Source organism: Schistocerca gregaria, chromosome 4 (assembly GCF_023897955.1).
Source record: "Schistocerca gregaria isolate iqSchGreg1 chromosome 4, iqSchGreg1.2, whole genome shotgun sequence".
Classification (NCBI taxonomy): domain Eukaryota; kingdom Metazoa; phylum Arthropoda; class Insecta; order Orthoptera; family Acrididae; genus Schistocerca; species Schistocerca gregaria.
The window spans coordinates 180,781,782-180,807,517 of NC_064923.1; the positions used below are offsets into that span (position 1 = coordinate 180,781,782).

Below are 25,736 nucleotides of genomic sequence, written 5' to 3' on the forward strand. Positions count from 1 at the left end.
GCAGTCATTACATTTATCATGTTTGGTTGATGGCACTGCCATGTACTAGCGGTCTTTTGAATTTATCTTACAGTAAACATAACCTGAGACTGTATGTAGCGCATTATGCCCTGAACTAAATCAATATAGGGTTATGAATTAACTATAAATAAAGGAGATGACTCACAGAAAGACAGAAGCACTACATTATCGATACTCACACATACAAAATGTATGGAGCTCGGCTAGCTTTCGGAATGCCCTTCAGTTTTCTAGCTGTAGGAAAGACATGCACACAAACATGCACACACGCATACACGAACACACAACTACACGCCCATGCACACACTCACCTCCCTGCATTGTGCTCAGTCAACTGCATGCTCTTTACTGGCCCATAGTGAGCGTACAGACGTGAGGTGGGGTGGGGTGTGGTGAGAGATAGTGAGAGGTGGGAGGCAAGGAGGGGATTGGGGGAGAAGTGTTGAAACGTCCCCTTAGAAAAATTATACAAGACTGTGCTTAAACTGACACACAATTTTTTAGCGCAACGCAATATGACTTTCAATAATCCATACAAAAGAATGGCCCTGACTAACATTAACCTATACCTTTCACAAATCACTTACCTCACCAAAAATCTTCGTTACTCGAACTACTGCAATACAGCGAGCGCCACTACTGCCAACTAAATAAAAGATTCAAACTACTGAAGGCACTAACTACTGATAGGCATAGTTAGCAAATGAAAGATTTTGATAGACAACAAACAATGTATTTACCTTAATAGTCATAATATATATAGCAGTTCATGACATCCATTCTTACAAATTTCAAAACTTTGCCATCTCTCTCCCCACATCCACCACTGCTGGCGGCTCACCTCCAACTGCGCAAAGCTACGCGCTGTTCACATGCAGCTGCCGCTGCCCAACACTACAATGGCGAGTATTACAACAATGCCAACCAGCCACTGTCTGCACACAGCACATTCAGTGATTTTTCATACAGAGCGCATGGTGGCGTTACCAATAAAAAAATCTAAACAGCCTACTTACAGTGTCTAGCGAGTCATGGCAGAGTGGGGAGCCATCTGTGGGCTAGCAACAGGTCCAGATATGGGGGAGAGGGGGGGGGGGCAGGTGGTAGACAGCTGGTACACACACAGACACACACACACACACACACACACACACACACACACACACACACACACGATACCTGTGAAAGCAGCCATGTTACATACCTGCTCTGCTGTAACCAATCCACAGCCTTTTACATTGGCATGACAACCAAACAGTTGTCAACTATACCGAACTGCCAGATTGTTGTCAAAAACAAGGTAGACCACCCAGTGGCACAGCATGTGAGATTTCAAGGGCTGCTTCAGCCTCAGCTCCTCTCAGCCATTTAGAAGGGAGCTATTACTACAGCACATCCTTAACTCCCATATCCTTCCAGGCCCTAACCAAGGTAAGCCCTCCACTTCCCACCCAATAGCCCATGTGTATGTGGCATGCTCTTGTGTGTGTGTGCCAGCTGTCTGCCACCTACCCCCTATACCTACACCCCTAGCTAGCTCAGAGACGGGTCCCCACTTTCCCCATGAGCTACTAAATGCTTCCCCCAATCACCTCCTAGCCTCCCACCTCTCCAAATCCCACCCCATACCTGCAGCTCTCCACATTACACTCATTGTGTGTCTGTGAAGAGCTGGCAGTCGACTGAGCACAATACAAGGAGACAGGTGTGTTTATATGAGTGAGTGTGTGTGTGTGTGTGTGTGTGTGTGTGTGTTTCTGTACATGTTTTTCCTTCAGCTAGAAAGGGAAGTGCATTCAAAATAGTGAAGCTCTATACCTTTTGTTTGTACGCCCATCGATGATGCAGTGCTTAAGTCATTCTGTGAATTGTCTTCTTTTTTCGTAAATAATTCGTAACTTTCAGCCAGAACGTTCTGTACATTTCAATACAGAGGGTGTTTAATTATTGCCCTGACCGACAAGTTCTCTGTGCCTCTCATTCATTGGAAATATGTGGTCATGTTTTGCTGATATACTGCTACACATTCCCTCAACAACAACTATGGTGGATGAACTCTGGCACCGAGTTAAAGAGGCACGGAATGCCGTACCAGTATCTGCCATCCAAACACAATCCGACTTCATTCCAAGCCAATTCCGAGCAATAGTTGTTGCCAGAAGTTGTATCGCTGCGTATTAAAATCAGCATCCTGTAAAGAAGTCACATACTAATTCTGTAATATAATCTTTCTATTGTACTCTCTATCTACACTCTTTGGAATAAAACGTGATAGGCTGCCAGCAGGTGCAGACCCCAAGCCCGGGCCAACCCCGACATGCGTCAAATAACATGGCCACGCTGATAAATCCCTTGGCTTTCTGCACAAGCCGGCAAAATTGTAGCCTGCAACAGTTTATGGAGGATGTTTGTTTTCAGTTCAAGCTGCTGTGTGTCGTCCACGCCCATGTTCTAACTGTAAAGAGCATGTCGTCTGAATGCAACGTCTGGGTGTCACTTTTATGGAGTATTTCGTCTGAGTTATAAAGTCATGAGAGTAATGGTAGGGCAGCTATAATGTAGTTCACTTCCTGAGACACTAGTAATAGCAGTTCCGTCCAGGAACATTTTTGCGACAGATTGTGTTGGCAGACTGTCTGAAAACACTGTATGCGCCACAGCTTTCTGGGAAAGTGTTAGCTGGGAACGGGTAGAGGCTGTGGCGGCGGTGCTGCACTCTGTTGCCCTGTGTCGATAGTGGCAGCTACCGCTCATCGCTCTGGATTGAATTAAATGCCTTTGAGTGATGCTACACCAAAAAGAGTAAGATTAGCGTTTCACACTCGACAGCAATTGAGAGAAACGATCCGTTTTAAGATGATGAGTATTGTATAAATTAATATGTAGTGCATGAGAATGGCTAAAACTAAATTACGTAAATTGTGTTCCCGGCTGGTCCCGGCGGACGTTCAAGTTCCCCCTCGGGCATGGGTGGGTGTGTTTGTCCTTAGGGTAATTTAGGTTAAGTAGTGTGCAAGGTTAGGGACTGATGACCCTAGATGTTAAGTCCCATAAGATTTCACACACATTTGAACATTTTTTAATTGTATTCCAATACCTAACTAAGTGCTTAATATTATTATTAATGCTTTACATCTCGTTTGTTTTCCTCTTAAAAAGCGATTCTTCATGTGCTTTTTTCCTAAAGAATTCGCTTGTTTTCTTCAAGCACCAGTGAGTGACTGTGATGTAATGACGCATTAAATATTTCGCATGAACTGTCAAAATACTTTTATTAACAAAAGCAGAGACGCATCTTCAAGTGCTAGATTTTTTTAAAAACTATAGAGCAACAAAGTAATTATTTAGAGTGAAGTCTCATCGTTGATTATCGAGATACAACCGGCATCATGCTAAAAGCAGTTTTCTATGATCGAACTGGCTGTGATCCCACGGCACCTGTAAGTGACAGGAAACTTCTAAAATATGTGGGTGATGTGTGGGATGAAGTTTGTGAAACTCTTCCAGTGCGGGATCTATAGAAAAGCACGCACTCTGCACGTTTTAAGATCCATGTATGGAATCATTGAGAACTTGATGCTGATCTAAAGTGATTTTTAATGTGTTCAATTGGATTTAAATCAACAAAATTGGCCATTTTTTAAACTACCCACAGTCGAAAGAAGGTCCTAACGTAGGTCTCAGTAAACGTCTACAGGGTTGACTAAATGCTGTTAGAGATTTAGAAGAGGGGAGTGATATTAATCAGTACGTTCGCGTCATAATTATTCGTTGACCTATGGGTCCTACGTGGCGAACAAATATGAAATTCGTATCGCTGACAGGAGAGTCGAAGCTCTTCAGAGACGCTTGTATAGCGATCAACCTTGGTGCTCGCGAAGGAGAGACCTGTGACCATTAACACGGCTTACTGAGGTGAGCTTGTGAGAGGACTTAATGAGTAAAATTTTTCCTCAGAGTTTGCTAAAGAATTCCTCCTAGCAATTTTCTACTCGATTACATAAAACTGAAAGTGAGAACGTGCAGAAACATTGAGCTAAAGAGATTCTGCTGCGGTCAGGTCTCTCTCATCACAATATGGGTTGCTAAGCGTCATAATGCAACGTTAAAGATTAGAATAATTATTGCTTGTACGAAGTACGGTATTCCTGGACTCCAAGAACTAAATTTTCTGTCTCAGGGTCTTATTTTACAAGAGCATCATGTAACGTGAGTCATCAAAGTGGAAAGGGAATGCGAAGTGAATGTAGTGGAACATTTCAGGATCACAAGCGGAAGTAAATGCAGTATCACACGGCTACCAAAAATTTGCAACGATGCAGATTCTTAGCTGTACTAGGCATAGGTGTGTAGTGAAATACTTGTTTGTGAAATACTTGTTGTTATCGTCTTCTGCGGGCGACCAGAAGCGAGGGAGAGCGCGTTTGGTTTTGCTGCAACGATATCTTCTGACACTTTCTAACGTCGCTTTTCAAGCTGTCTTTCTTTAAGGCATTCAGATTCATTGTAGAATTCTTAGCTTCCCTGAGTGGAAGAGGACTGTCAGCGCAGGGGCTATGTAATTTCAGCACAATGATGGCAGAGCTAGTGATGTTCGTTTGAGCTAATGCAGCATACGGCATGTGGCGTATCTAATTTTCTGTTACGTTTATAATTTCATCAAACGCAAGAGAATAAAATTCTTACGTCGGCAGTTGGAACGAAAGCTTATTTCTATGGGATAGAAACTAATTGCTAATCATCCTTACCCGACACTCCACAAAACAGGAAGATATCATAAACTTCGCACTCCGAAATCGACTGTATCTCCACTCTTGTGACATATATAAACGGAATTCCACGAGTACCACGAGAATGCGGAAGTACGTTGATGGGTATGGGAGGAAGACGAACGGAGTCAAAAAATTATTCGATGGCACGGAGGAATCATTTGAGGATTCAGAAGAGAAGAAATTGAAAATTATGTACATTAACACAGCAACTAAACTGTAGCTGTAGGCAATATACAGTTCTGCACTTTCATACTTTTTTCACCTTCAGATGTTTACATATAGTGCATTTCTTTTGTAATTTTCTCCAGTTTTCTGGTCGCTATTTGATGCAAATAATCTAAATCCATGTCACTGAGAGTTTCTTTGGAAAATTTCCAGTGACTTCTCTATTGTGCTGGTGCTTGGTATTCGCAAAGTGGACTACTATTCCTGCTTACAAGAGCTATGTGACCGAGGTTGCCAGAATACTTATGAATAGTAGTCAAAATATGTTACAAGTGAAACACGTATTTGATTACCCGAAATTTCCATGCTTGTTTGGGTAGGGAACCTAATTTGTCCATCGGCATAACTCATTCGAACAGCAACAGAACAAAATTATGAAAGATAGTCTTCCATTTAAATTTGTAGCACTGTAAGCAGCAGTTGATAAATAATACTCCTTCCAAACAGGCCATGAAGGCCCAAAGGTATCGCCCCACCGCCGTGTCATCCTCAGACTACAGGCGCCACTGGATGCAGATATGGAGTGGCATGTGGTCAGCACATCGCTCTCCCGGACGTATGTCAGTTTCCGAGACCGGAGTCGTTACTTCTCAATCTCTCAATCAATTAGCTCCTCAGTTTGCCTCACAAGGGCCGAGTGCACTCCGCTTGCCCACAGCGCTCGGCAGACCGGATGGTCACCCATCCAAGTGCTAGCCCAACCCGACGGCGCCTAACTTCGGTGATCTCTCGGAATCCGGTGTTACCACTGCAGCAATGCCGTTGGCATAAGCAGCAGCTGAGTTAGTGGTAAAACATGGCCGTGTCTTCAAATTCGAAACTTTCTGTAGCTGTGGCAGAGTCTACACCACTTATCCTATTGTTAAATTATACGCTATGACGCGAATGTATCCGTTACCACTGTATTAAATCAACAGAAATTATTGCAGAGTTCTGACTGCATCTCCGGCCTCCAGTTTTCTTTTCTTTTCTTATTGGGCTTCTTATTGCCATGAAAACGAGACGCTGAGGTAAATGTGCGTATTCTGCGTGGCAGAACATCCAATATTCCATTCTTCTACATTCACTCGACATGTGCCTCGGTAGTAAGCAGTGGCTACAAATCTCTTCCAAGTTAACGAGTAGCAATGATAATTGTAACGATAGTAAAATAGTGATTTATAAAGTTTGTTGCATTACAGAAGAAGGTTAGCGATGAAAAATAGAAATCAATAAAAACAGCGGATCGTGCAGTTGGTGCATTGTGGCTAGTTGCAGAATAAAAAGAAAAATTGAAGCGATACATATCGGTAGTCCACTGAGATCAAAATCAGCTATTACCATTGCCTTATGTCACGAGACAAGCATGGCGGCATGGAGCAGACATGATACTCCGTCGTTTAGCTCTCCGTCTTTGCCCTGATTGTCGTTATTACAGAACATGGTAAACAAAACCAGTAGAAATTTTAAAGTGCAATGACCTTAATAGGGTCGAAATATTAAATTATTTGAATCAGTGTCTTATAAATGCAACACCTGCTCAGATTACTTCGTCAGTGTGAGAAGAGAATATAACGAGCGAGTGAACTATCGCGACCAGTAAAGCATTTTATACTAAACACAGCGTTGAGCTGTAGCTGGCGCTTTTAACACGTCCCGGAGACGTCTGACGCATGCGGCGTTCACAGGCAGACAGTCTCACTAGTAATCTATGGCAAAAGTGTTACTCGACGAAACTGTTGTTGCAGGTGTGTCAGGAGGTGAAATAGGTTATAGCTCTCCTCCCATTACACTCATTACTTTAGTATTTAGACGAAAGGCGCTATAAAACTTTAGCCAGCGAATGGTCTCCTTAGCCAAATATTGCATTCACAAGACGACGGGTGTAGTTCTAACAGAATGGCTAGGACAAAAGACCACACTTCCTCCAGAGACTGTCGCCGGCTACAGCGTTGCCACTTTGTGCAGATAACCGGACTTACAGAATAATGAGAGTTGCCACGTTATTTGGCCCACATCTCGATGTGCACCTACTTAGGCTCTGTGGCGGCCGGCCGCCGGCCAGGTTTTATGTCCAATAGTATACGTCAATTAAATGACTTTAGTTGCATCTATATGTTGTTTTAGTCCCCTTCAATTCCCAACTTAACAATTCCGCTCTTAACACTGAACTGGGGCGTTGTTTCGGGATCCTTCGTACCGTTACTCGGCTATAATCGTGACAGAGACGGTACTCACTCGAGGATGTCTGCCCGTCCGCCTTCGCTGGCCACCCGCCACACCTCCGAGAAGCCGCCGGCGCCCACCAGTCCCATCACGAGCACCGCTATGAAGGCCGCCAGTGTGATCCCGCTCTGCAGGAAGTCCGTCCACACCACCGCCTTCAGGCCGCCCTGCCACACCATTACACTCAGGAACTGCATTTCTCACTCCAAATTCCAGCAATTTATATTTTCTGGGGGATGAGAGCATCTCTAACATTGCTGTATGCTAGTGGGTCTACACAAATACAAACTCTGAAGCGACCAGTCCAAGGTCAACATCGCCCAGGACGGTAAGTAATACTGCAGCAACAAATGACAGAGTGCGTTCAGTAGAACTGAGTGACAAAATATTTGTGTCTGAACTGACTTGATGTTGACCTAATAATGTACAGGGTGTTCCCGGAGCAGTGGTCGGTATTCAGGTATATGACAATGAAAACTATACAGGGTGGTCCATTGATAGTGAACGAGCCAAATATCTCACGAAATAAGCATCAAAGGCAAAAACAACAAAGAACGAAACTCGTCTATCTTGAAGGGGGAAACCAGATGACGCTATGGTTGGTCCGCTATATGGCGCTGCCATAGGTCAAACGGGTATCAACTGCGATTTTTTAAGTAGGAACCCCCATTTTTCAATTGCATATTCGTGTAGTACGTAAAGAAATATGAATGTTTTAGCTGGACCACTTTTATCGCTTTGTGATAGATGGAGCTGTAATAGTCACAAACGTTTAAGTACGTGGTATCACGTAACATTCCGCCAGTGCGGACGGTATTTGCTTCGTGATCCATTACCCGTGCCGGCCGCGGTGGCCGTGCGGTTCTAGCGCTACATTCCGGAACCGCGGGGCTGCTACGGTCGCAGGTTCGAATGGTTCAAATGGCTCTGAGCACTATGAGACTCAACTGCTGTGGTCATCAGTGCCCTAGAACTTAGAACTAATTAAACCTAACTAACCTAAGGACATCACACACATCCATGCCCGAGGCAGGATTCGAACCTGCGGCCGTAGCAGCAGCGCGGCTCCGGACTGGAGCGCCTAGAATCGCACGACCACCGCGGCCGGCGGTCGCAGTTTCGAATCCTGCCTCGGGCATGGAGGTGTGTGATGTCCTTATGTTAGTTAGGTTTAAGTAGTTCTAAGTTCTAGGGGACTGATGACCACAGCAGTTGAGTCCCATAGTGGTCAGAGCCATTTGAATCATTTGAACCTTCCATTACCCGTGTTAAAATGGACCGTTTACCAATTGCGGAAAAAGTCGATATCGTGTTGATGTGTGACTATTGTGATCAAATGCCAAACCGGCGTGTGCTATGTATGCTGCTCGGTATGTTGGACGACATCATCCAAGTGTAAGCACCATTCGCCGGATAGTTACGTTATTTAATTAAACGGAAAGTGTTCAGCCACATGTGAAACGTCAACCATGACCTGCAACAAATGATGATGCCGAAGTAGGTGTTTTAGCTGTTGTCGTGGCTAATCCGCACATCAGTAGCAGACAAACTGCGTGAGAATCGGGAATCTCAAAAAAGGCGGTGTTGAGAATGCTACATCAACATCGATTGCACCCGTACCAAATTTTTATGCACCAGGAATTGCATCGCGACGACTTTGAACGTCATGTACAGTTCTGTCAGTGGGCACAAGAGAAATTACGGAACGATGACAGATTTTTTTGCACGCGTTCTATTTAGGGACGAAGCGTCATTCACCAACAGCGGTAACGTGAACCGGCATAATATGCACTATTGGGCAACGGAAAATCCATATTTAGCATTCCACACATTACGATAATAATATTATTAGTTATACTTAATATACAAATTAAACAATAGAGAAAAAGTGGAACATCAGCGACCTTGGCGGGTTAATGTATGGTGCGGCATTATGGGAGGAATGATAACTGGCCTCCATTTTTAACGATCACAATCTAAATGGTGCAATGTATGCTGATTTCCTAAGTAATGTTCTACCGATGTTACTACTAGATGTTTCACTGCATGACAGAACGGCGATGTACTTCCAACATGATGGATGTCCGGCATATAGCTCGCGAGCAGTTGAAGCGGTATTGAACAGCGTATTTCATAATAAGTGAGTTGGTCGCCGAAGCACCATACCATGGCCCGCACGTTCACCAGATCTGACGTCCCCGGATTTCTTTCTGTGGGGAAAGGTGAAGGATATTTGCTAATGTGATACATCGACAACGCCTGACAACATGCGCCAGTTCATTGTCAATGCATGTGCGAACACTACGGAAGGCGAACTACTCGCTGTTCAGGGGAATGTCGTTAACGTATTGCCAAATGCATTGAGATGGCGGACATCATTTTGAGCATTTTTTGCATTAATGTGGTATTTACAGGTGATCACGCTGCAACAGCATGCGTTCTCAGAAATTGTAAGTTCACAAAAGTACATGTATCACATTGGAACAACCCAAATAAAATGTTCAAACGTACCTAAGTTCTGTATTTTAATTTAAAAAACCTACCTGTTACCAACTGTTCGTCTAAAATTGTGAGCCATGTGTTTGTATTACAGCGCCATCTATCACAAAGCGAAAAAAGTTGGCCAACTAAAACATTCATATTTCTTTGCGTACTACACATACATGTAATAAAAAATGGGGTTCCTACTTTAAAAAAACGCAGTTGATATCCGTTTGACGTATGGCAGCGCCATCTAGCGGGCCAACTATAGCGCCATCTGGTTTCCCCCTTCTAGTTAGACAAGTTTCGTTCTTTGTAGTTTTTTTCGTTTGACGCTTATTTCTTGAGATATTTGGCCCGGTCGCGATCAGTGGACCACCCTGTATACACAGGGTAAATTAATTCAAGTTTTGTAAGAAAGTATTATGTTGAAGCAGAGATGGTCAAATCTAGTATCGATTGTGCAGTAGCGTCGCTGCTCAACAGCGATCGCTGATTCAAGGTGTTATGCGTAATGTGTTAACAGTAACTTTACATCGAGAGATGTATGGAGGACTCTAAAGTGTAAGGACGTGTCGTGTCTGATTTGTGCTGGATATATACTTACTCGCTCGGGCAGTAAAGATTGTTTCATTTACAAGATACTATGATGATTGCTAACTGTAAAAGGAATCTCAACAGAAGTTGGAAATAATTAAGGTAAAGAAAGTTACAAACACTAATGCAAAGCGTGTATTCGCAAGTGACGATTGAGACAATGTATAGCACACTTCCAATGATTTTGTAGAGCTAACTGTTAATGTATAATAAGTTTATTCTGCGAGCTAATTGAGAGCTAATTTTCAAAGAGTCAAAACACATGGTTCAAAGTTAGTGCCATATTGTTACTTACACACAGTCAGCACCAGTTGCCAGAGCTATGTTATTTTTGATTAAGTATTTTTCTGAAGAAGTTATTCATATTCGATTTAATTAAAATGTCTGTTAAGCAACAGCCTTGCGCATTAGCTGTTTGCTAACTATACAATTTAAAGTACTAACAGAGAGCAGTGCGGTGTGCGTTACCATTGCGCAGATAAAGATAAGAAATTTCATTACTTAACCGATAGAGTTCATTAAACACTGGGACCATTATTTTCAAAATGATCAATTTCAAATGAATAATGTTGCATCTGATTCCGTTTTTGTGTTACGTAAATTCATGCGAGTTTGGTTTGGTTTAAAGTTATTGACAGTTTACATTCTCGCAGCTAAATTAAATTCACATTTTCGCAGTCAGAAAAGTTCAGTACCGGGCAAAGCGAATAAGCGACGAGATAAAATACACGTTCACATAACATTCCCATCTAACAGTTGTGTTTCACATTACTGTCGAGTTATGTAATTTCAGTCATATTTTGAACTACGTGTTTCAACACGGACGATCAATCCAAGCTCTAAAATGCATATCTTAAAAGCTACGATCACTTCTATCTCCTTTATTGTATTATTTTTGCCTTCCATATGTTCAAAGGCGGCAGTATGGACCAAAATAAGACACTAATAGCCAGTGAACATGGGCTCTAAAGTGCATATCTCAAGATCAGTGAGCAGTTGTTTCCCTTACATACTGCGAAACACATCGCTTCTAGTGAACAAATGCGCAATTTGTAGCGCATGTTTACTAGACAACTTTGCCTTCTTTTGGTCCATACTACCTCCTCCCGAAATAAGGAAAGTAAATTGCTTTCAAGAGAAGAGATTTATTTCGCAATATCTAAGATGAAGTTACCACAGCTCTTAAGTTTTGCATTTTAAAGCCAACGTTTAGCAGACTTTTTTGCTTCGTATGATCCTTCCTGTCATATGTCTCAACATTGACCGTTTCTCCTTCGAGGCATTACTGTTTTATGTATAAATATGATGGGTAGACATAATGTTATAGTTATCACCTTGAAAAAATAAAATAAAATATAGTTACGTAATGAACTTATTATTTCAAGACTGCCAGGAGGTTTCAGATTTTTGCTGGTTTAAAGATACATGTCTCTTGAATGATATTTTCACTCTGCAGCGGAGTGTGCGCTGATATGAAACTTCCTGGCAGATTAAAACTGTGTGCCGTACCGAGACTCGAATTCAGGACCTTGAAGTTTGGAAAGTAGGAGACGAGGTACTGGCAGAAGTGAAGCCGTGAGGACAGGGCGTGAGTCGTGCTTGGGTAGCTCAGATGGTAGAGCACTTGCCCGCAAAAGGCAAAAGGTCCCAAGTTCGAGTCTCGGTCCGGCACACAGTTTTAATCTTCCAGGAAGTTTTACATGTCTCTAGTTCTGACACACACAATCGGCGGGCCATTTTGTGTGTGTGACAGAGCAAGTCTGCGTCGCCACATGACAAGACAAGACATGTGCATTAGCTCTCGCCAAGGGGAAACAACAAAGACACTGGCAACAACTGATGAAATTTTATTTTATTTTCATTTTGAATGTTGGTCCCCCCGTTGCGATTAACTTTCGGATTTCTTTCATTTTTAATATTAACTTTATATATATGTAGTTGTGCATGCATACATACCTCTCAAAGAAAAATCTTAGAATAAAGAGATTATCACAACAATATTCCTTACATGCTGCAAGAACAGTACCCAGAAGTCTAATCTATGATACGATCACCATGAGAGAACTTAGGATCAATCCAAAATGGTGGAAACCGTTAGAATCCGCTGTAAATTTTAACGGCTCCTTTTTCTCAAAAGGGGCGCCTCGATACACGAAACGTCATACTTTGCATTGGTTGGAGTTTAAATAGTATGGCAAACATCTGTGGAACAGAGAAATTATCAGATTTCTCTCTATCCAGAAGGTAGATCTTGGCCGCTGCCTTTTACAGCAGTTGACGAGAGACCTCTTCCTTTCTTTCTTTTTTTCTTTCGGAAGGCGCTAGCGGTCTTTCGCTTTCAGTTCTAGGCACTTGCCGCCTAGAGTCTTGGTTTAGTTTTGCTATTCATTACTTTGAACAGAGACTTATTGTTACCTGCGATACGGTACCACCATTTCAACGTCGCGCGAGCAACTGTTTCAGGCAGGAGTGTTGTAACAGTTTGTTGTATGTTGCAAGCCACCTTCAGCGTCGCCTGAAGACATTGTAATCACCTCCATTCATCCTGTCAACCGATTCTTCATAAGTGCAAATGGTCTCTTTGAACTCTCTCTCATCTGTCTGGCTTATAAAGAGAGCTTTCCCCGAGCAACAGCTGCAGAATCGAGGTTAAATTCAGCTTTTACAGTAACGACACGTTGTTTGTGTCTTTGTGGCAATTACGTGTTTGGTAGCATATTAATGACACCTGTTTCTTTTTAAGGTTCAGCGTTTTTCTTCTGTTTGGCTCCACTGAATTCTTGGTTGCGCCCATGCTATTGTGAATGATGTTCTCAGCACTGTGAAAGTTGTTTAGTCTAATGTATGGGTGTACTAACGATAACCTTTTCCACCGCATGTTGTAATCTCTGTCCACCACCTTACTTTCTCAGTTAATAAGTTTAGACTCTGCTAGAAGGTCGCACGAGTTCATTTTCCTTACGTAGTAAAATTAAGACGGGAATTATAATCAATTTTCCTGCTGACAGAGAACAAAGTGGTGACATCTCTCTCCTCTTACTTAAACGGAGTGAGTATGTCAACTCTAACTTCATGTACCATAGCACTCCGCTGGACTAAGAAAAACAAAATTTCAAGGAAAGTTTCTTCTGAAACATCATGCAAGAAGCAAATAAATTCAAAATTTTAAATGTTGCACACTGATTCCTGGAAAAGAGTTTCACAGAAGAACGTAGAACAAAATTCAGTTAAAAGATTAAAATACATTGGATGAATAAGAAATGAAGCTCATCAGGCAATTAAGCAGTACGCTAGTAATTCCGTCTTCTATGGCTGTAATGCAGACTTACTGGGAGTAAACGCTTTTCGCTTTATTTAAGCCATATTCAGTGGTCAGTTTTATTTTACGCTCTTACATTGTTATTAAAAACAGGTATTCGATTTGTAGCACACTGCACTTCACAGCCCTGACATATTATATTTTCATGTTCCCATTTGTCATCTGTTGAACGTCACAGCAAACCAGCGTACTGGAAGTAAATGTAGATAGATAATACCATGAAAATGAGAAGCTGTTGTGCGTCGGTGCAGTGCAATGCATTGTGCTGTAAATCGAACAGTTGTGAGTAGAAGAGCCAGTGGAAATAATGTAGGAGCCAAAAACTGACGATCGAAATTTCCTTAAATAAAATCGAAACCCTCTTGGACGACAAACGTCTTTTACTAGCCACAATAATCGAAATAGCCCCATCTTCAGCTCAGATTAGCACTTGCAATCTGTGTCCTCAAATATCTGCCGGATGTATTCCTATCGCTGCCTTCCTCTACAGTTATTGCCCACACAGCTCCCACTAGCATCATGGAAGTCAGACCCTGATGTTTTAACAGATATCCTATCACCCCATCCCTTCTCCTTGACAATGTTTTCCACGTATTCCTTTCCCCTCCAGCTCTGCGCAGAACCTCCTTATTCGTTACCTTATAAGTCCACCTAATTTTCAACGTTTGTCTGTAACACCTCATTTCAAATGCTTCGATTCTCTTCTGTCCCTGCTTTTCCACAGACCATGTTTCACTACCACACAATGCTGTGCTCCAAACGTATACCTTCAGAAATTTCTTCCTCAAATTAAGGCTTATGTTTGATACTAGTAGACTCCTCTTTGCCAGGAATGCCCTTTTCGCTAGCGCTAGTCTGCTTTTAATGTTCTCGTTCTTCCGTCCATCTTTGATTATTCTGCTGCTTAGGCAACAGAATTCCTTAATTTCATCTACTTTGTGACCATCAATCCTGATTTAAGTTTCTCGCTGTTCTCATTTTTGCTTCTTATTACTTTCGTCTTTCTTCCATTTACCTTGAATTCATATTCTGTACTCAATAGACTGTCCGTTCCAATCGGCAGGTCACGTAATTATTATTCACTTTCACTCAGGATAGCAATGTCATCAGCGAAACGTATCATTGATATAATTTCGCCTTGAATTTTAATTCCACTCCTGAAGCTTTCTTTTATTTCCATCATTCCTTCTTCGATGCACAGGTTGAACGCTAGGGGCGAAAGATTACATCCATATCTTACACCCTTTTTAATCAGAGTATTTCGTTCTTAGTCGTCCACTCAAACTATTCCCTCTTGGTTCTTGTATGTATTGTATCTTACCCGTCTCTGTCTATAGCTTGCCCCTATTTTTCTGAGAATATCGAACTTCTTGCAGCTTTTTCATTGTCGAACGCTTCTTCTAGGTCGACAAGTTCTATGAAGGTGTCTTGATTTTACTTTAGTATTGCTTCCATTATCTTATCAACCGCAACGTCAGAATTGATTCTCTGGTGCCTCTACCTTTCCTAAAGCCAAATTGATCGTCATCTAACACATCCTAAATTTTCATTTCCATTCTTCTGCATATTATTCTTCTCAGCAATTTGAGCTGTTAAGCTGCTTGTGCGGTAATTGTCACACTTGTCAACTCTCGCAGTCTTCGGAACTGTGTGGCTGATATTTTTTCCGAAAGTCAGACGGTATACTGCCAGACTCATACATTGTGCACACCAACGTGAATATTCGTTTTGTTGCCACTTCCCCTAACGATTTTAGAGACTCTGATGGAGTGTTATCGATCCCTTCTCCCTTATTTGATGTTAAGTCCTCCGAAGCTCTCTTACATTCTGATTCTAATACTGTATCCCCCATCTCTTCTAAATCGACTCCTCTTTCTTCTTCTATCACATCAGATACATTTGCCCTCTCACAGAGCTCTTCGATGTTCTTTTTCCACCTTTCCGCTCTCTCCTCTGCATTTAACAACGGAATTCCGGTTGCACTCTTAATGTTACCACTCTTGCTTTTTTCATGCACCCATTTCGTGTTAGCTTCCCTTCACTTTCTGTTTATTTCATTCTTCCGCCATTTGTATTTCTGTTTTCCTGAATGTTCCTGAATTTCCCTGAACATTTTTATACTTCCTTGTTTCATCGATCAGCTGATATATTTCTTCTGTTACCCATGGTTTCTTTTCAGTTAGCTACTTTGTACCTATGTTTTTCTTTATTGCATTAAAAAGTAATGTAATCGCCATTATTGTGTACTGTTCCTGGAGCGAATTTAAATGTCATTTGATGAGTTAAGGTTGTCCTAATAGCAAACGGGAAAAGAGCGCTCCAATGAGGAAACGGGTGAAAAACTTTTATCCAAATCAATTGAATATGGACTTTGGGGCATAAGTGTAAAATTGGTTTGTACAGTAGGCAGTCCAGCAACAGGTTACTGACGTGCGGGAGAAAAAGTGGAAAACGTATTATATTTAAGGTACGAACAAGGCACGAACAACGGACGACAAAGCCGAGGCAGTCCAAACTACCTCAGCCTTGCCAATATCTTTAGTTTCACTTAAAATCTATTTTCTGCACATACTTCCACTCAGGCACAATCGCGATACATTTATATCTATCATGCACCGGGGTATCTCCCGCTGCTACTTCACGATACTGTCAAGAGGTGGAATGTGTTCAGAACTTGCTACAGACTGTCTTTCCTAATGCTTTATTGTAGAATCCAGCAAAACAGGAGGAGAGAGATTATCTTCGACGTAGAACGCATTAATGTTAATTGGGCCTCATTTTCAAATTTTCTGTCGTTCTGTCAAGCGAAGCTACTCTGTATAACTATACCAACAACACTATAAACCAAGTCGTAGAAGTGTGGAAGAAAGCATTCGTATTCACTTATACGAACCCAGTCACAGCTTCGTTGGCAGTTCAAATTCTGTATCTGCGCAGTCCAGACAGTACGATCTACACATATGGCGTCAGTGTGGCAACAGTCTTAAACATATTACGTCTCAAAACTGATATGCAGTTGTTGCACCATGTAGTAACGCGTTTATCTCGTGATAGTATCTACAGTGTGTGAACTGATGAGGAAGTACAAATCTATCTATCATACCAGAATGAAATATTTCTTTCTTGGATACTCACTGAGTTATAATGAACTGCTCGGTATTGCATATGGACCAGAAAACAAAATATCGTGTTTGATAACTGGTATGGTGTGCAATAATAATCAGTTTGGGCAGTTGGTATCGTAAGAACGTTTCAGTGGGTCCATTCTACACTCCTGGAATTTGAAATAAGAACACCGTGAATTCATTGTCCCAGGAAGGGGAAACTTTATTGACACATTCCTGGTGTCAGATACATCACATGATCACACTGACAGAACCACAGGCACATAGACACAGGCAACAGAGCATGCACAATGTCGGCACTAGTACAGTGTATATCCACCTTTCGCAGCAATGCAGGCTGCTATTCTCCCATGGAGACGATCGTAGAGATGCTGGATGTAGTCCTGTGGAACGTCTTGCCATGCCATTTCCACCTGGCGCCTCAGTTGGACCAGCGTTCGTGCTGGACGTGCAGACCGCGTGAGACGACGCTTCATCCAATCCCAAACATGCTCAATGGGGGACAGATCCGGAGATCTTGCTGGCCAGGCTAGTTGACTTACACCTTCTAGAGCACGTTGGGTGGCACGGGATACATGCGGACGTGCATTGTCCTGTTGCAACAGCAAGTTCCCTTGCCGGTCTAGGAATGGTAGAACGATGGGTTCGATGACGTTTTGGATGTACCGTGCACTATTCAGTGTCCCCTCGACGATCACCAGAGGTGTACGGCTAGTGTAGGAAATCGCTCCCCACACCATGATGCCAGGTGTTGGCCCTGTGTGCCTCGGTCGTATGCAGTCCTGATTGTGGCGCTCACCTGCACGGCGCCAAACATGCATACGACCATCATTGGCACCAAGGCAGAAGCGACTCTCATCGCTGAAGACGACACGTCTCCATTCGTCCCTCCATGCACGCCTGTCACGACACCACTGGAGGCGGGCTGCACGATGTTGGGGCGTGAGCGGAAGACGGCCTAACGGTGTGCGGGACCGTAGCCCAGCTTCATGGAGACGGTTGCGAATGGTCCTCGCCGATACCCCAGGAGCAACAGTGTCCCTAATTTGCTGGGAAGTGGCGGTGCGGTCCCCTACGGCACTGTGTAGGATCCTACGGTCTTGGCGTGCATCCGTGCGTCGCTGCGGTCCGGTCCCAGGTCGACGGGCACGTGCACCTTCCACCGACCACTGGCGACAACATCGATGTACTGTGGAGACCTCACGCCCCACGTGTTGAGCAATTAGGCGGTACGTCCACCCGGCCTCCCGCATGCCCAATATACGCCCTCGCTCAAAGTCCGTCAACTGCACATACGGTTCACGTCCACGCTGTCGCGGCATGCTACCAGTGTTAAAGACTGCGATGGAGCTCCGTATGCCACGGCAAACTGGCTGACACTGACGGCGGCGGTGCACAAATGCTGCGCAGCGAGCGCCATTCGGCGGCCAACACCGCGGTTCCTGGTGTGTCCGCTGTGCTGTGCGTGTGATCATTGCTTGTACAGCCCTCTCGCAGTGTCCGGAGCAAGTATGGTGGGTCTGACACACCGGTGTCAATGCGTTCTTTTTTCCATTTCCAGGAGTGTATAAGCTATTTCAACACAGAATTTATGTATGAAAGTGAAGTACTTATTACTCGATAGCAACAGCTGGTGAATAGAAAGTACATACACACTTCTGTATTAAAGACTTAAAAGAACAAATACTGTTGTTACTTACCAGCATTGTGTAGAAAATGCATACTGCGCTGACAAGTGGAGTGATAAGGTGGACATTAACTCCGGAAACTGAAAACAGAGGAGAAGGAGGGTTTGTGTGTCAGTATGTAGTCAGTCGAAGTACTGATATTCATATGATATTAAAAATAATATATGGAAAGCAGGTTTTTTATGTACTTCATTGGCTCCAAAGCATGTCTTTTATTCATTTCCAATTATTTCTGCGCTAGTTATGTAGACATCATGAAGATGAATGGAGGCATAATTGAACTGTGAGTAATTACAAGCCATAATCATATTAAGTATCGAGGAGTAAGTGATTTATTTTGTAAAACTAATTTAAAGACATTGCAGTTGATTTACGTTTAAAATGTTCTGAACATACCGCTCGGCAGTCAAGTACAGTAGAATTGATGTATGACATTTCAAGAGATAGATGACTACATCTAAAGAGGAGAAAAACTGTAATATGTAAAAAACAAAACTAGTCTGAAAATTTAATCTCTGTACTTGCGACATTTTGTGAAACTGTTACGTCATATTTGTTGTCCTTCAGATGCAAGCTTATTGCATTGACGGTGTACATACAGAAAATTTGACTTGAAAACTAAAGCTGAACGGTTTCTGCTCGTGGCAATTGTTTTCTTACCAGCTCTTAACGTATCATTTACGTTATGTTCTGATAAACTATACTGAAGTCACGCTGAAACATCAATTTCGGCTCACGTTCTGAACGTCATGACTGGCGAAATGGTACCCTGATTTCCTTTTGTAGAGTTTGCTACATACCGAATATCCATTGGATGTTCGCTTGTTGTTTACTTACAACTGTAAGGTAACTGATTATCTTTGGAGTAGATACCTTGAATATCACGCTGTCATTGTTTCCTTTATTCACTGCCTGATTCATATTTTAATGATTGTACTTGAAGTCAAATACAGTTACCTGTTATGCTGTATTCACACCCGAAGATCATATAATGGATACATGAACCATTAGAATAATTATTACTTTCTTTCTGGTAGCGTTACGTAAAGACCAGTTTTGTGAATTAAAATCACCTTTCAAGGTCTGGATGCAAATGTTGTTTATCTGTATGACTCGACTGAAAAGAAACTATGGTCCGTAGTAATCTTTCCAGCTATGCAATTTACCCGAATAATGCTGATTTCCCACTCGATTATTTGAATGTATTTATACCGTAATTTTGAAATAACGAGTGAAATCAATTATGCTACATTTTAGTTCATTTAAATTCACCAAATTAATCCTGCTGCGCACGCTGGGCGAATTGCGAGGCACGTATTTCATGTGTGGAGCCGTTTTGTGGTCACCTGGTAATCTAACGCTTCGTCAGTGGTGGTAATCATTTTCTAAGGGTAGTCGGCACTAGTCTTATTAACTAAGTTAAGCCGCTGTCGCTGCTAAAAATTGTATACATACTGTGGTAAGCCATAACGGCAGAACCATGTTCCTTTGTTTTACGTTTTGTATTCTAGAAGGATCTTAACTTGACAAGTTGCAGTAGACACTACGCGTTTTTCACTGTCCAAGAATGGCGTGTTAATACACTCCTGGAAATTGAAATAAGAACACCGTGAATTCATTGTCCCAGGAAGGGGAAACTTTATTGACACATTCCTGGGGTCAGATACATCACATGATCACACTGACAGAACCACAGGCACATAGACACAGGCAACAGAGCATGCACAATGTCGGCACTAGTACAGTGTATATCCACCTTTCGCAGCAATGCAGGCTGCTATTCTCCCATGGAGACGATCGTAGAGATGGTGGATGTAGTCCTGTGGAACGGCTTGCCATGCCATTTCCACCTGGCGCCTCAGTTGGACCAGCGTTCGTGCTGCACGTGCAGATCGAGTGAGACGACGCTTCATCCAGTCCCAAACATGCTCAATGGGGGACAGATCCGGAGATCTTGCTGGCCAGGCTAGTTGACTTACACCTTCTAGAGCACGTTGGGTGGCACGGGATACATGCGGACGTGCATTGTCCTGTTGGAACAGCAAGTTCCCTTGCCGGTCTAGGAATGGTAGAACGATGGGTTCGATGACGGTTTGGATGTACCGTACACTATTCAGTGTCCCCTCGACGATCACCAGAGGTGTACGGCCAGTGTAGGAGATCGCTCCCCACACCATGATGCCGGGTGTTGGTCCTGTGTGCCTCGGTCGTATGCAGTCCTGATTGTGGCGCTCACCTGCACGGCGCCAAACACGCACACGACCATCATTGGCACCAAGGCAGAAGCGACTCTCATCGCTGAAGACGACACGTCTCCATTCGTCCCTCCATTCACGCCTGTCGCGACACCACTGGAGGCAGGCTGCACGATGTTGGGGCGTGAGCGGAAGACGGCATAATGGTGTGCGGGACCGTAGCCCAGCTTCATGCAGACGGTTACGAATGCTCCTCGCCGATACCCCAGGAGCAACAGTGTCCATAATTTGCTGGGAAATGGCGGTGCTGTCCCCTACGGCACTGCGTAGGATCCTACGGTCTTGGCGTGCATCTGTGCGTCGCTGCGGTCGGGTCCCAGGTCGACGGGCACGTGCACCTTCCGCCAACCACTGGCGACAACATCGATGTACTGTGGAGACCTCACGCCCCACGTGTTGAGCAGTTAGGCGGTACGTCCACCCGGCCTCCCGCATGCCCACTATACGCCCTCACTCAAAGTCCGTCAACTGCACATACGGTTCACGTCCACGCTGTCGCGACATGCTACCAGTGTTAAAGACTGCGATTGAGCTCCGAATGCCACGGCAAACTGGCTGACACTGACGGCGGCGGTGCACAAATGCTGCGCAGCGAGCGCCATTCGACGGCCAACACCGCGGTTCCTGGTGTGTCAGCTGTGCCGTGCGTGTGATCATTGCTTGTACAGCCCTCTCGCAGTGTCCGGAGCAAGTATGGTGGGTCTGACACACTGGTGTCAATGTGTTCTTTTTTCCATTTCCAGGAGTGTAGAATGAATCCCAAGATGTCTGCCACTAGTGGTATTGTCACATTTGACATAATTCTTAACCTTGCACCTTGTAGTATGTTAAGTCAGTGTCATGTATGCTTTCCTCACGAACTTTGAATGCAGTATCATACCGCTCCGCGTAAGGTTCAAATGGCTCTGATCACTATGGGCCTTAACCTCTGAGATCATCAGTTCGCTAGAACTTAGAACTACTTAAACATAACTAAACCAAGGATATCAAACTCATCCATGCCCGAGGCAGGGTTCAAACCTTCGACCGTAGTGGTAGCGCGGGTCCAGACTGTAGCAGCTAAAACCGGTCGGTCACCGCGGCCGGCCTCCGCGTAAGGGCGTTATTTGTCATTCGATCTTACTCGATAATCCCGGAAATACTTAAAAACCAATCATTGCCACATGATGTCACATCCGTTGTTCCTGTGCATGTGACATGATTCCATAAAACCTTTTTAAACTCAGATGCAAACAGTCCGTTCCCATTTTACTTGCAGTTTTCGCAAAGCGTAATAAATTATCATTAATTACCGAGTTACGTGTCGAGTGATACGAAATTTAAATTACATGTAAAATAAGTCTCATGACGCAAGAAAAACGTAAACACATATTTGCTAAAAAAAAATTGTAGGATGTGGCAGCCTGGAGAAAGCGTTGGATCATTTAGAAGGTGGAAGATTTTTCAAATTCAGAGATAAACAAGAGTTATCATGTACAAGATCCAAGAGAGAACAATAAAAATGGAAGACTGAACTAAATACATGGATTAGAAATGATGTAAGAGAAGACAGTAGTCGCTCGTTCCTACTGAGCAACCCACAAGTCGAGGAAGAGAAGAACAAACTAAAACAAAAAGAAAGATTCACCATCGGGATTAAAATTCAGGGTGAAAAGATGCCAATGATAAGGTTCACTGATGACTCTACAATCAGTGAAACTCAAGGATAATCATAGGATCTGTTGAATGAAATATGCAGTGTAATGAGTACAGAATATGGATGGATAGTAAAGCGAAGAAATATGTAACTACAGAAGTGTACCATAAATGAAATTAGCGATAAACTTAACATCGAGGTTGCTGACCACTAGGTAGACGAGTGTAAGAAATTCTGCTGCCTTGGAAGCAATATACATGACGGACGCAATAAATAGAACATAAAAAAAATCGAATTATCAAAGACAGGGAGGGAATTTCTACCCAAGAGAAGATGGCTAATTTAAAGCATTAGCCTTAATCTGTATCACAAAGAATCACAAGTTTAGAGTGTTACTATACAGTAGTTAATCACGGACAAGGGAAAATCGGAAAAGGAGAGAATCGAAGAGTTTTAAATGTGGAGCTAAAGAATAACATTGAAAATATTAAATGGACTGATAAATTTAGGAATAAGGACAGCCTTTGCATAATAGGCGTACAAAAAAATATGTAGGAAACAGTGACAAGAGGGACAGGCTGATAGGGCCGCTGTTAAGATATCAGGGAATAAATTACATGTTATTAGACAGAGCTGTAGAAGTTAAAACCATGAAAGGACGACACAGATCAGAATACATCCAACAAATAATTGCAGAATGTGATTCAAAAAGAAGTGGGGGGGGGGGGGGGGATTTTGAGGCGACACGTATACAATTCTATACAAATTATGTGAAAGAACTTGCTTTCCTTGCAGCAGCAGATCACTGCAGGCTGCAGGACTAACCCAAAGCTCTGTAAGCAGTCAGTGGCCATATTTGTATGTTATCATGAATTGTTAACTTTCACACCTTGGCTTAGGGCGATGGCTGGCATGTAGACGTACAGCGGCATATGGAGCACCAGGCCGATTGTGAAGAGCGCTGACGCCACGACGCGGATGGTCCGGCTGAAGCGGCGTTCCAAGTACTGAAACACAAACAGCCTGTAGGTGTATTCCACAAAATTTCGGGATTGCAGCCGGATCTCGTCGTCTTCTTTCCACGATATTTCGGCTGACAGCCTTACAGCCATCTTCAGGCGAGTGTTTGACACTCGAGATTGCAAGTTTTTTTTTTTTCTTGTAATTTTAAAACCTGTACAACAGGCACGCTGTCAGCAGCGTTCTATGCTGCTCTACAGCCATAGGATACAAAATGAGAAAAAACAGAAAGATTACACAAAGTTTACAGAACGGTGGGCAAGAAAACAGTTGACACAGAAAGGCAAACACGGAGCCGTTTACACTAGACGATAGTCCACACTTAAAACTGTTGACACGACGCACAAACACGGAAAACGGCGATGGCACAGGTGAACGATGGAGTGCGACGGTGAACACTGAACACTAAACACGACGGCACACACGAGACACTGATGGCGATGATCTCCGGCGCGCGAAAGTGCACGTAGCGTGTGCGAGTCCAGGGACCTGCCAACCAAGAGGGGAAGAAGGACGGGGGGGGGGGGGGGGGTGGAGAGGGGAGAACAAAGACGCCAATGGCTGAGGAGATGAGAGGAGGAGTAAAGGGACAGGGGAGGGGAAGCCCAGAGGAGGAGTGCGGAGAAAGGGATGAGGGAGGGAGGATGCCCAAAGGAACAGAGACAGGAAGAGGGAAGGAGGATCAAAGTTGGTAGGAGGGGTATATGGAGGGAAGGAGGACATCATCAGGGAGGGGGAGCTGGCGGAAGCCACTTTGGGAGAGGGTAAGGAGGGTAGAGAGATGGAGACCGGGTGGGACGTGGGAATACAGGCGCAGCAGCGGGCGGGGGCGGGAGAGGATGGGCGAGACAAGCGGGTGAGGAGGATCGAGTTTGCGTGAGGTGTACTGGATCCGTAGCCTCTCAAGGAAAAGGAGGAGGCGGGGGAATGGAATGAGATCATACAGGATCCGCATGGGGGAGGGGAGATGGTTGCGATAGGCGAGGCGGAGACCATGGCGTTCAAGGATTTGGAGGGATTTGTAAAAGGTAGCGGGGGTGGAGATCCAGGCCGGATGGGCGTAACAAAGGATGGGGCGGATGAGGGATTTATAGGTGTGGAGTATGGTGGAGGGGTCTAGACCCCACGTACGACCGGAAAGGAGCTTGAGGATATGGAGACGGGAGCGTGCCTTGGCTTGGATTGTCCGGAGATGTGGTGTCCAGGAGAGTCGACGGTCGAGGGTGACGCCAAGGTACTTGAGGGTGGGGATGAGGGCGATAGGACGACCATAGACGGTGAGATAGAAATGAAGGAGGCGGAAGGAAGGGGTGGTTTTGCCTACAATGATAGCCTGGGTTTTGGAGGAATTGACCTTGAGCAACCACTGGTTGCACCAAGCGGTGAACCGGTCAAGATGGGATTGGAGAAGGTGTTGGGAGCGCTGCGGGGTGGGGGCAAGGGCAAGGCAAGAGATTGCTAGTGCATGTCGCTCTATTTATACATAAAAGTGCCGCAAGACGCGCATTCTCAAGTTACCGTTGCATGCGCGCCAGCTGTCGATTCCAAGGCCCTCTACAATATTACTGCATCTATGGAACGCAAACGAATGCGTGGTACAAGTAAAACATGCACGCCCCCTGTTGGCAAACGTGTCCAAAAAATAAAATGCAAAATTTCAATATCAAAATTAAAATTACTTGTCGCTCGACGTGTGAGAAGGCATAAAAAGTTTTCTTTTTGTTGATATTAAAGAAATCAACGGGTACCAGGCTTTATTCAATTGAAAGCCGCCATCACGATTAATGAGATTTTCCGCCAAACGTATTTCCACGGATTTCTTGACAACTGAATCCCAGAAGGATCTCGATGGGGCCAAGATTTTCATGGCAGAATAATCCATGGTATGTCCTGTGGAAATACAATGTTCGGCTATGGCCGACTTACTGGGCTGTAAAAGGCGAGTGTGGCGCTCATGTTCAACGCAGCGGTCGTGTACTGTGCACGTGGTCTGACCAATGTAGGCTTTCCCACACTCGCAAGGTATTTTATAAATTCCAGCCTTCCGTAATCCCAGATCATCCTTGGCTGAGCCCAAAAGAACACGAGTCTTTGTAGGTGGCCGGAAGATTGCTTTCACACGATGTTTCTTTAAAATTTTGCCTACTTTCGATGAAATGTTACCGACATATGGGAGAAATGCTCGGGACTTAAACACCTACTTATCCTCTTTATCTTGTGGGTGGTCACTTTTTTTCATCCTTAAAGCAGTGCTGACCTGATGTGCAGAATATCCATTATGTTGAAATACAGATTTCAAGTGCTCTAATTCGTCTGCAAGACTGTGTTTATCAGACACGACATATGCCCTATGCAACAACGTTCGAAGGACCCCCATAGTTTGTGACGGGTG

General features: G+C 43.8%; 2 protein-coding genes across 3 annotated transcripts in view; one reads left to right on the plus strand and one right to left on the minus strand.

Annotated features, from left to right (window-relative positions):
* Nucleotides 1-25,736, plus strand: part of LOC126268175 (opioid-binding protein/cell adhesion molecule homolog) — a 2,429,635-nt gene that overhangs the window by 1,776,759 nt on the left and 627,140 nt on the right. The window lies entirely within an intron of this gene.
* LOC126268170 (sodium-coupled monocarboxylate transporter 1-like) overlaps nucleotides 1-25,736 on the minus strand; it is a 112,419-nt gene that overhangs the window by 46,261 nt on the left and 40,422 nt on the right. For both annotated transcript variants that reach the window (XM_049973762.1, XM_049973761.1), the window contains exons 4-6: nucleotides 23,214-23,331; nucleotides 18,446-18,513; nucleotides 7,236-7,390 (exon numbers count right to left, since the gene is read on the minus strand). In XM_049973762.1, coding sequence (XP_049829719.1) covers nucleotides 7,236-7,390; nucleotides 18,446-18,513; nucleotides 23,214-23,331 — 341 coding nt within the window. The remainder of the gene's footprint in view (nucleotides 1-7,235; nucleotides 7,391-18,445; nucleotides 18,514-23,213; nucleotides 23,332-25,736) is intronic.